Here is a 12172-nt window from a genome sequence, read left to right as displayed (position 1 = left end):
TGTTCTCCTTCATTTCCTTTTGTTCTGGTTTGGTCTACCGTGGTTTTTTTGGTAATGTCTTCTGTTGTCGTCTGTTTAGTTCTGAGTTCTGCTTTAATTTTGTTATGGTCTGATCAGTTCTTGACTGCTCTATTCTGTTTTCCTTCTCTTCCACTGTGGTCTATTCCATTCTGTTGTTTTCTGTTTTCTTCTACTATGTTCCAGTGTGTTGCGTCTCTGGAGGCACTGATGCCGACACTAGTTTCAGGCATCAGGTGCAGTACTGCATGCAGTATACACACAGAGTGCAAGTATTCTATGATGTCATGCTTCAGCGATGTCGTCCGCATTTACAAACAATGTCCGCGATTTGGAGATTCTTTAATATTAACGAGAAGGACAAGCGTAAGGCAGACTGTAAACAATGTTCTGCCAAATGTCAGGAGACGGATCGAAAGGTAGTTTGTGCAATACCAGCAACTTAAACACAGCTGCATCCCAAAGAGTTTCCAGGCTCACACACCGACGAGCTGGAGTGTGTGCGTGTATGCCGTACACAGTGAGGTCGGTCTTTCTTTCTTTCTTCCTTCTTTTTTGTGATGAAAAATTGGCAAAGTACTTTTTATAACATGTACTAACTTTACTTTTGTCAAAGCTCGAAATAAATTCATCATCATCATCATCATCATCATCTACAGTCTGCAGCAGGGGTCCCCAACCACTGGTCCGCGGTCCGGTACTTTGTCAGTATTTTTTTTTTTCTTGCATCCTAAAGGCCTTGTTTTGACTTTTTTATACACCATCCTGCTATTCCATGAAAAAAATTATGTTATATAAAATCGAGTCCATGGTGAAAAAGTGCTCAGGGACTCCTGGTCTACAGTACCCATAAGGCAGTGTGTAGCTGGGTACACTTAGCATCGACACCTGTCATTTGCGTATGGAGTATGAATTAGGCTTCATGGTATATAATAAGTGTTGGTATCAGTACTTGGTAAGTAGGTTAAGGTTAGTACTCATTTTTGAAGTCGTCCTTTAAAATAGTGGCATCAGTGCATCCCTCATTCCTTCCTATTCTATTCTCGTCTGGCCTGCTCTGTTCTGTTTAGATTTTTTTGGCATAAATATATGACAAGCACAGATTGACAATAAAGGATGATGCTTTCCTTCTTGGTTGCCAATTTTATTTTACCCATCTACACCAGCATGCATTTGGATGTTGTTGATTTTTTTTTTTTTTTCTTTAATCTTGTCATACAGCTGGAAGCCATGTCTGTTTTTCGTCTTTGCGCTGCAGTGAATATGACGTACCATACAAAATGAGATTTGGTTGTCTTGAGTCGCCACAGTCCAGGTAAACAAAGGCTTCCCAGACTGTAGACTCGTAAATGGGGCTTTATCCAAGCTTCCACCCACATTCAGCAGATTACATTACATCCTTGAGATGGGCGCTCCAAACCCTTGTGGTTGTTTTGCCTTGCCCTCCCCGTGCCTTGCTACATATAATCGCCACAGCTTGAAAGAGCTCATAAATCAGCCCACCACAATATATTGTAGAGGGAAAAATGTGCGCCCGTGGCATTTGAGACGGCACAGTGCCAACCTATGGGCAGGCCAAGTCCAGCCTTTGTATTCGACGCTGAGAAGAAAAAAAAATTCACACTCACACAATGTTTGGTAGCTGCCTTGGAGATTTTTAGCATGCCCACTCTCTTTCCCCCTCTGTGTGTGTTTGGATGTGTGGGTTGCTCCGTGTTCCTTTCATTGTGTTTTAGCGCTCATAATATTTGTTATGCTATTCCCTCACTGGCATCAACTTCTACTGCTGTTTAACTTGAGTCATCATCGCAGTGTCTTTACTGTAAATGGAAGCATTTCTTTCTCTGTCTGCAGTGAGTACTCACAGCCAAATTTGCTACTCCATCCAGCTATCCATTCATTCTAATGCTGTATACCCAATTAATCCGAGCTGAGATTGTGGCGGCTGTAGTCCATTCCAGCTCTCATTCAGTGAAGAGGAGGATACACCCTGAACAGGCTGCAGACAGACAGTCATCCATTCATGCACAATGTGCAATTCTGTTACCTGTTAATGTGAGAAACATGTGGTAGGATTGTGGAAGCAAGGCTGAGTTAGCTGAAAAACGTCCACACAAGAACAAGGAGTGCATGCAAATGCAAGCAGAAAGACAAGATAGATTGGATTAAAATTTACTGTTTCCATTCATGCTACACCTTCATCGGCTCAAGTCATTGCTGCAGATATTGTAGAGCAGACACACGTTAAGCTGCATATGCAATTCCACTGAATGCAGACTTGGTGAACACCCGTGAGTGCAGGATAATCCTCTGAAAATTTGACATCATTTTAAAGGAAGAGAAACAGGGGCGGATTTGTAGCGAAAAATAACTTTTTTACATGATCTAAAGATAATTCAACAAGTTCGTCGACACATATTTAAAGCTGGGGAACTGTCTTTCTCGCTCCATGGAGACTTGAAACTTTTGTACTGTAAGACAGTTTACCGAAAGGATCAAAAAATCGACTTGTTTAACATCGTTCAGACTAAACAGGTCTGATAGATGAAAGATTTAGCGCAGGTCAGGCTCACTAATTAAAACCTATAAATACAGCAGCAAAGGCCCAAATGTGTCATCTATTTGGATTTACTTGTTGGCTTAGTGCAGTCTTACTTCACAATGATCAAACTCCAGTGAGCAGCTTTATTTTCTGATGTCTTTGCTTGTATCTACGTGTTATCTTGTTTTTCCTCCTTCTGCAAGAAAAGATCAATGTGTTTGAGCTAAAACTTGAGAGTTAGCGTTAAGCTAAGCACACCGGGCATTGATGTTCTGCGGGCTCGTCACTCAGTCCCGGGCCTGTCCAGGGAGATAAAACCCGTGGCATGTTCAGGCTGATCAATCACAGAATCTATACAAACGCTCTCCCACACAGTTTGCTCCTTTTGTCTTTGTCATTAACTTGTTTTCTCCCACCATCAGTGTTTGGGGCACCGGATCTTTACCTCTTACTCATCATATTTATAAGGCTGTGAAGATAAGTAAAACATAACAAGCTGAATATTAATGCAACAAAGCAGTTATGAAACCATGCATAATATTAAGAAGCTGTGTGGTTTACAGTTTTAATTTTGAGCATATGCTTTATGCTCTACTGTGCTTACCGAATTGCAATCATTAAAAAAAAAAAACTTGTTGGTTTTATTGGTGGGTTTCTCCTTTCTCCTGTGCATCACAGCCAAGGCTAATGCTGTCATAAAATATGATGTACTGCATTGAAAGTTGCTGCTTCATCTCCTGATCCCTCAACAAATAATTTACTGCTCTTCTCTCACCCCCCCCCCCCCCCCCCCAATGTCCTCGTGCAGCTAAGGTCAAGTCAAAGTGCGCCCCGACGTTCTTCGCCTGCGCCAATGGCGTCCACTGCATCATCGGACGCTTCCGCTGCAACGGCTTCAGCGACTGTCCTGACGGGAGTGACGAGGACAACTGCAGTAAGTCTAGTTTCAAATTGTGGTCCTGGAAAATTAAAGTTAAATTTTCAAATCCAACAATTGAGTGCATCAACAATCAGTGATGAAGCATCTGTCTCTTTGTAAACGTCATACTGACCAATTTTTACATGTTTTACTGAATTCTGCTGCATTTCACCCTAATTATGTACTGTTTAAGTGTTCCGTTTTTTTGGGAAGTTTCTTCTGATCCGGCTTTTACAAGTCTGAGAGAAGAAAAACATCCATATAGACAACAAAGTAGTCAACAGAATTAGGATTGTGGAGTTCAGAAATCTGCTCCAATAAGAAATGCAGCTGAGTGCTTTATTGGAAACGTTGGCTCGGGCGTTTTTGGACTAAAGAATGAAAGTTTTCTGTTGGCTTCTAACAGCTTTTTAGTCTGTTTGTAATGAAAGTGCCATCCTAAATTGTTAAACTGTTAGACAGCCCCTTCCATTGAACCAAATTTATGTTTCAGCAATGAATCACAAGTCAATTAGTTTGTTGATGGAAATTAATTAAAAAGAACTCAGAGTGCCAGTTGATGTATATCTTGAACACTTAAGGAAGAAAAAAGGAGCATTTCAATCAAGGAACAATTCACAGGTTTTTTTTTTCTTTACATCTGCACTTCCTCCTAATTATCTCTATTGTCTTCCGCTACCACTAAATAAAACAAAACTCACCCCATACATTTAAACTCCTACTTTCAGCACTTAAAAAGTATTCTATGATGATAAATCATGTCTGTGTTATTATGGTTGTAGATTACTGAATCAAATGTTTACATTAATTTTCCTGCTACTAAAGTACAAAGCAGTTACTCTTCCTGCATCTCATTCACAAGCATTTTCTTTTTACATGTTCCCATTTAGGAGGGCCACAGTAGAACAAGGATTTTCAGTAAACTCCTCATAAACTCTTTCTTCTCATCTGTCACCTGCATGTCGTCCCTCACTGGACTTCCTGTCCTCCTCTTGCCCAGCAGCTCCATCGTCAGCGTCTCTTCCCCGACTTGACTCTCATCTCTCCTTCGTGACCGAATCATCTCAGCCGTCACTTTCCCACCAAACTGTTCCCCAAGGCTATTCCAGATTTAATCATTTCACAACAATGAAGTCATTTTCTAAAGAATTTGTCCAATGCTCTTGTCTCCTCACGATTGCCCTAAATTCTTGCTCATCATTTTATGGATGATAAACGTCAGAACCAGTGCTCTGTGATGACTTTTCTAACTTTCAATTGTGTCATATGACATGTAAATTGTTGCTATATGAAACCTCTTGACAACGGTTGAAATATTGTAAGCCCCGTTTAACTGAACTGAGGAAACGCCTGGAGCAGTTTTTTTACCATCAGACTTCTAGTTTGTTCTTGTTTGACCCCTTCGCTGCCATCCCAGTGGGAAACGTGAATCAAGCCGATCCCAGGCCATTGTCAGAGGTGGTGCTCCTCGCCTGCAGGGCCCCATGCCCACAAATCTAATCTCCTCATTTCAATGGAGCTCTGCTCCGTGCTCCCAGCACACACTGCGTCACCGCTGTGTAATTGTCTGGATCTTCTCACAAGATAATTATGTCTCATTTTGTAGAGGCAGAACAAAGACCAAAACTGGAACATGTGCTGAAGGAGTGGCGGTGCTCTGCAGGATTTTCAATCTTTTGAAAAGTTTGAAATGTTTTCATTTTGTTTGTTTTTTATCCTTAATGTTTCAATTTTTTTCTCATTCCAATTTCTTTTTTTTATTGCTTCAGTTTTTGAAAACAAGTATTTATTTGTAAAAAAAAAATCCTGAAAATCAAAAGGATTGCAGATTGGACAAGATCAACAAGCATCGCAAACCCGCTTCTAACAAACTGCACAATCTACCATCTCAGAAAATCTCTTTAAAAAAAAAAAAAAAAAAGAAAAATCAAAAGATAATCACAGACGGAGACAAACAGATATGTTTTTATTGTCGTTGCACAGTCACTTTTTGTACGATAGCACAACAACATTCGCCCCTGCTTCACAAGAGAACACACATTTCATCCACATATGTCAGACATGCCAACAAGCAGCCATCACACGTAAAGTTGTATGCACACACAGATAAGCTGCTGCTGAGACTGTGAGTTAAATATTTCTCAGTAACCATGGGTAAACTGACACTTGACCTTTGAGCTCTGTCCTGTCTCAGCAGGCAACCCGCTGGTGTGCTCGGAGGCTCGCTTCAAGTGTCGGAACGGCCGCTGTGTCGACCGCAGCTTCCTGTGCAACGGACAGGACAACTGCCAGGACAACAGCGACGAGGAACTCTGCCTGACGACTGCAGGTAAACGAGGCAGCGAAAGGAGGTCCTGTTCTTCCAATACATGAAGAAACAGACTGAGTTTCAAAGAGTAAATTCAAAATACAGAAGGCAACAGGAGGAGAAAACACCATGAAATATAGGTTTCATCCACAAGCACATTCAACTACTGCTACAGAGTATATATTACATCAGTTACTATAAAAGAAAAAGACTGTTACTGGTGCAATACAAAATAGATGTGGAACTCTCACAGGTCGTGCCAGGACACTACTGTGGCTAAGTCTTCTGAAAAACTATATGGCAACATTTAAAGTATAACTACTGAGCCCTGATTATATTACAGTGCAGTAAAAACTGTATCTTTCATCTCAAACTCCAGATGGAAGGAGCACATGTACACCAAAACAAACTAATAATGGGTGCGGTCATGTTCCTGTTCAGTCAACGTAGGATATATTTTATGAAGAACAAAGTATAAAACTAGCATTTTGGTTTTGTGCCAACACCAGATTTTAGGAGTTTTTTTTTTCCTGAGAGTTGCTCGACTCCGAGTGAAAAAACGTGAATGTTTTCACACGAGCTAACAATCAGTTAATAAGATGGTAACAAATGGTTCTCCCTTTTTACACGTACTGTAATTACACAACCCCAAGACCGGTCATGTAGATGATCATCTTTTATAGAGAGATGAGAGAGAGCGATTAATCCCACACAGCGCCTGTGATTCAATCTGCTCAAAATAGCTGCAGAAACACAAGTAAATACTGGATGGGTTAAATGAGTTTTTCCAGTATTGCCATAGCAGTCGGCTCTGTGTCTTCATTTTCTTCATTAACTTCACGCTGCGTACACTCGCAAGCACAACACAAAGCATTTAGAGGGTTGTAAGCGTCGTCATGCTCATCTGTTCGCTGCACTTTATCAGGCCAAAACTGTCTGTGTTATTGGCAGTAAACTTTGCAGCAGATTTCCCAACAGGTGGAAGTTGGTCGATGCATTATTGAAACGACGATAGCGGGCTTAGGGTATATTCAGTCACTCAATATGTCACATCATCCGATATCTCTGGAGACGTTCCTTTAAAAAGGCACTCTGCAGCCTGTGGTTTATGAAGATGCTGCAGAGCTGCTGACAGATTAAACTTTGCACCAAAGAAGACATAAAGCTGCTCCACCATTCCTATTCAATGCCGAGGCGCACATCCCAGCGTCATTAGCTTAACGTCTGATGATATTGTGCTGACTTGCATTGTGACGCAGATCGCAGTTCTGATCCCCGATCGCGGGTCCGATGCCTTCCAGTATAGAATGTCATATTCAGTAGCAGCTACCATCTATATCTGAAACGCCATTCTCATTCTGCTGGCATGACTGTCAGCCACTGTCAACACTTCAGCTGTGCCTCCACTAGTAAACAGTCCGGCTCTGATGTACATGTAACCTCAGGCAAGCGAATGTGGACAGTTTCTTCCCCGACATTGGAGAACAAAAAAAAAAAAAAAAAAAAAATTGTGTATATCTCTATCCTCCTGTTGAGGTGCAGCTGTCACATTGATTTATGTCAGAAGATAAAAAGTCTGCAAGAAATGCAAAATAAAACAGAAATGATTTTACTTAAAAAAAAAAAAAAAAAAAGGAAAATGACAGTAACCTGTCACCATCTATAGGCCACCAGACAGTAATGTTATTACCAGCAGGGAGAGGAGCAAACTCAGCAGAAACTTCACTGAAACTCCAGAGACAAAACATGCCTGATAAACAGGGGAGGGAGCGCTGCGGCAGTAACTCAGTACACTTTAAATTATGAACACAGTAAATCAAGGTGAAAGATTTTGGTGCTACTTATGCTTTGTTAAGTTTTCATTGGACTGTGAAAAACGGCACCTCGACTTCTGACTAAATGCACATCAAGTCATAACTGCAGAATTTGTTTTTATGCTTCATATAATTAGTCTACTAATGGAATACCTCTTCGATCTAAATTTAATAAGCTATCGTTAGTCAACCTTCTTTTTTTTTTTTTTTAATTGACTTAATTAGTAAAACAGAAGGAGCGAACCCATTATTCCTTTAGTGTGCTCGCAGGAGAGAAATGAAGGTTAGTCCGTCCATAATTACCAGCCCATCCTTCTCAGACTGCAGAGGCGCAGAATGCTGAATGGAAATGTGTTGTGATGCAGAAATATTGATCGATATCTGTGTCCACTGCACTCCATTTCCTCATTGACAAGTGAACAATACCAGCTCCAGCGTCAGCCGGCAGACAGTAGCTCTGTATCGCTTGTGGAATCGGGCGCTCGGAAAGCAGCTTTTAACAGGAATACTGGAAACCATGTGTGAAGCTGAGGCCATCAAAGGCTGCTGCAGACGACTGTGGGCAAAAGAAAATCTAATGCAATCAAGATAACTGTTCTTTCATCTACGGAAAAAAAATAATTTGCTGATAAGTGCTTCTGTCTTTTTATCACTTTCTATCTTTTTTCTTCATTCTTTCCTGTAAATACAGTGCAAAATTGTATCTGTGTTTTTCTGCTCTGGCACATAATACCATAAAATGTTCATGTACTTCTGTATGAGCGCAGTGAAAATCCATCGAGTGGTTTATGATACAGAGTACAGTCTGCCCTAAGTGCAATTTTGAAACTATATTTCTTAAAAAAAGGCAAAAAAAAAAATCCTTGAGGCAGTTTTATAAAAAGAAAAAAAGGAGCTGCGATGGTTGACTGAGAGGTTTCCCAGAGTACCTCCATCCCTAAAGCGTCTGCAGGTGATGGAGTACCCACTTTTATCTTTTTCTTATCATAAAAATGACTGCATTTTCCCACTGAGCTGTTTGCACGTTTTCAATTCAGCTTCTGAGAAATTGTGTTCTCACCCGAGTCTGTTTGGGTCTGCTGTTGTTATTACATTCCTAAAGACTTCTTGTCAGCGCAGAGTTCGTTGTGGTGTTTGTGTGTGTGGAGCTCAGATGTTCTGAATATTCTCCTGGATTCTTGAGCGTTTCACCTTCTGATCATTCGTTGATCCAGGTTGTACTGTTAAATCTCAACGTTCTTCTTCATCATAGTGTTTTTCCAAATACAGTGAAAACTTTTAACCACTTTGGGTGAAAACGAGAAGTTTTCTCACCATTGTTTTATTATTTCCATCAACACACTGAGTGTGAGCTTCTCTGCGGTTTGACTTTTTGCATTCCACATGCATGCACACACATTCAGACACACGTGCACGTTTTTACTTGCCTTACATTCATGCTCTGACTCACTATAATAAGCGCAGACCTGCAGGTGACAGATAAGGCGTACAATATCCGCTCTTAGCCACCTGAGCGTAGCATCTTCTTCCTTGCTTTCCCTTCAGCCGTTCCCTTCAATTCATCTTCCTCTACTTATAATTACTCGCGTCCGTGTTTCCACATTTGCCTCCGCTATTCGAACGGCCCAGTAAGAGATCAGCCAGTTGTCAGTCTGTGGACAGATCATTACTGTGTTTATAGGCTTGGTTATGCTGCCCTGAAGGTGTCAGACAATAAAAACTGCCGAGGCAACACCAAGCTGTTGTTTTTTTTCTTTTTTACTTTTTTTAAATGCCTCCAGTGTTTCTATTTCCCATCAGAGTTGTTTGAAACAATGAAGCACAGTTAGGCGCTGACAGAAAAGCACAGAGCTGCTCTTACTGTTTATTGTTTTATTTTAGAGGTAATTGATTTTTTCAAATAGCGGAGAGGTGGTAAAGTGGCACACGGTCCTCTGTAACAATGCACAATCTTCAGCAAATGCATTGGTGCAATCATCGCGTAGTGAGATAAAAGGAGTGCGACGGGACAACTGTAATGGATATCTGAGATAAAGGACTGTGAAGTGCACCACATAAACATAATATAGTGGACCAGAAATGGAGTCGCGAGAAGCAATGAATAGCAATGGGCAGGAAGATGGAGGTAAGCAAAGAGACACAGGTGATTTGGCAGAGAAACGCAGGGATTTGGATAGGAGTGAGTGAGGGGTGGTGATAAGCTGGGAAGGATGAGAGCTGCATCCATCTCAAGTCGAGCCCCGAGGCCGAGGAGCTAACTCTGGAAACAGAAAATGACATGAAAGCTAGTTTTGCAAAGCTGTGCTTCTCTTTGCACCCAGCGGTCCTCCAGTCTGCTTATAGGAGGGGATGGCGAGCGGAACAAGGGAATTCGTGTTTGCCCCCTGCAATGAATTGTTGAGAAACTGCCGCGGGGCAGAACGGGACTTAGCCAGATGCTGGGAAAGCCGTCTCCGAGAACAACAGAGCCACTGTGCAGTGTGCGTGAGCGCATGAATGCACAAAGATCAAGAGTCAAAGTATATCAAACAGAAGTCGCCCTGCATGTTTAATTGCACAAAAGAAGAGCGCAACCTCCAGACGCAACTTTGCGAAGGTCGCCGGCATCAGTGAGGACCGCAGCCGACGAGGTGGTGGAGAAAGCCTTCAGAAGAGTTCAAGAGAAGTAATTGATTCAAAATGCTCACATCAGCGTCTCTCATTACGCATTAATTAGCACCAGACGACAAAGAGTATTAGACAGTGTGTTTAGACTGTGAAAGCGTGTGATAGTGATAGATGCTAAAACCTCCTCTATCTCAAAGACGCCCCATCTTGTCCTTTTTCCTTCCGAGAAGCTCAGACGAGAGAAAAAGTAGCAGAGTGAAGCGAAGGGTAAAGGATGTGAAGGTGGGAATAGCGGGCCAGGGGATGGTTTGGGAGCTTCAAACGCTCTCTGCCGGCTTTGTGTGTTTTTGAAGATAAGGCATGCTTTGTATAGTCTGCAGCATCAAAGGATTGTGTTTTGTTGTTATGTTCTCAGACGTTAAAAACTTTGTGAAGTTGTGTTAACGCAGCATTAGGTTTCATGATGTGCCGCTGCTCTACACACGACATGAGGAAGATTCAGTAAATTCAGCTTTCACTGCTGCGTCTACTAGAGTGTTATTGTGTTTTTCTTTAATATTAGGGCATTACGGGGAACAATTAAATCCTTAAAATTATCAGGTCCGTACACATGCTTTAATTTGCATTAAAGCCTCCAATCTTCAAGAGAGTTTCTTCCTTTGAACAGAAGGGAAATATCAATGCAGAGCAGCTGAGAAATTTAGAAATTCAGAACACATCCTGGAATACATTTACATTGTTTGCTGGATAAAGCCATCTACATGAGATTTACATTACATTGCATTGTAAACTAAATTATTTATAGTCTTTTGACTCAAGGGTCTCTTGCATCACACTTAGAACAAAAGAATTGCACCCAAGGGTGGGTCTTTGTTTTCATAGTTCCTTGTTGTGTTGTGTAGTTAGCATATTTTGTTATTTTCAGTCCATTATAGAGACGAGCAGCGAATCTCTAAACCAACCGAAAATGTATACATATGCATGTCTGTGTGTGTGTGTGTGAATGTAGTGCACTGTGCATCCTTAGGAGCACAACTGTCCCCATGTTTTTCGTTAATGTTTCGTTATGGACTTTACAAGAGAGCCCATCGAAGTGATGATTGGCCTCCAGGTCCTCAGAGAGCTGTCATCCAGAAGGAGGCCTTGGGCTCCAGGCTGACATGTAACATTAAGTTGTTACATGACTGTACTGTCAAAGTGTCGGCAGCCGCCTTCACCCCTGACCCTGATTGATTTAATAAAAGTCAACCCACACATTAAACAAAAAGCGAGATCTGTATTATTGTCGCGCTGAGGTCTTCTTCATGAAAATGACCGTGTATAATTAAACATGCCAGTTTCTTTCGCTTTTTCCGATAAGCTTCTCAATTTGAGAAACTTGTTTTCACAGTGCCTGTCGGGGGAAATTGGCGCATTGCATAAATACCTGTCCAATTAAAGCGCGAGTCAGTGTCAGTAAGCTCTAATTTGACCGCCATATGCACTCCTCCACAGACTGCCCCATTATCCAAGTCCTGAGACTCTTTCTTCTATCCCAACAATGATCACACATTCACAAAATCCCGCTGTCCCTCACCATAATGCACTCCTCCCTCTGTCCTAACCAAAGGCACATCCACAGACTTGCTTTATCCTTAACAGTCTTGTTAACAGTTGATATTTAGATATTTTACTTCACAGAGATCATGATATTCTCATATCTCTAGAATGCCGCTATCCTCGACTGCAAGCGCACATCCACAGCCTTCCCCTCTCCCCACCGACAGTGCAGTAAGCAGTTGTAACCTTCCGGTTTGTGTAGTGAGCGCACACTCTGAGAAGTCAAATCCCTCATTTTAAACTCCAGGGAAACTCCCCTCCCACAGAGGCTAATCTGCAGCTTTCCATTTGTTGTATCCTCCTAAGGCTTCGTAAGAACTCCTCGATAGATTCGCCAGTACTGCATCTTCTGTTTAGCATGAGGA

At 41.7% G+C, this 12172-nt stretch overlaps 1 protein-coding gene across 2 annotated transcripts in view; it reads left to right on the top strand.

Annotated features, from left to right (window-relative positions):
* Positions 1-12172, top strand: part of ldlrad3 (low density lipoprotein receptor class A domain containing 3) — an 81136-nt gene that overhangs the window by 39661 nt on the left and 29303 nt on the right. Inside the window, exons 3-4 of one of the 2 annotated variants that reach the window (XM_030096828.1) lie at positions 3369-3494; positions 5677-5808. In XM_030096828.1, coding sequence (XP_029952688.1) covers positions 3369-3494; positions 5677-5808 — 258 coding nt within the window. Of the gene's footprint in view, positions 1-3368; positions 3495-5673; positions 5809-12172 lie in introns of both variants that reach the window. The other variant, XM_030096827.1, reaches the window with a different exon arrangement.

Source organism: Salarias fasciatus, chromosome 7 (genome assembly GCF_902148845.1).
Source record: "Salarias fasciatus chromosome 7, fSalaFa1.1, whole genome shotgun sequence".
Classification (NCBI taxonomy): Eukaryota; Metazoa; Chordata; class Actinopteri; order Blenniiformes; family Blenniidae; genus Salarias; species Salarias fasciatus.
The sequence above is the reverse complement of the archived record's forward strand: the minus strand, read 5'-3'. Positions and strand labels throughout refer to the sequence as shown.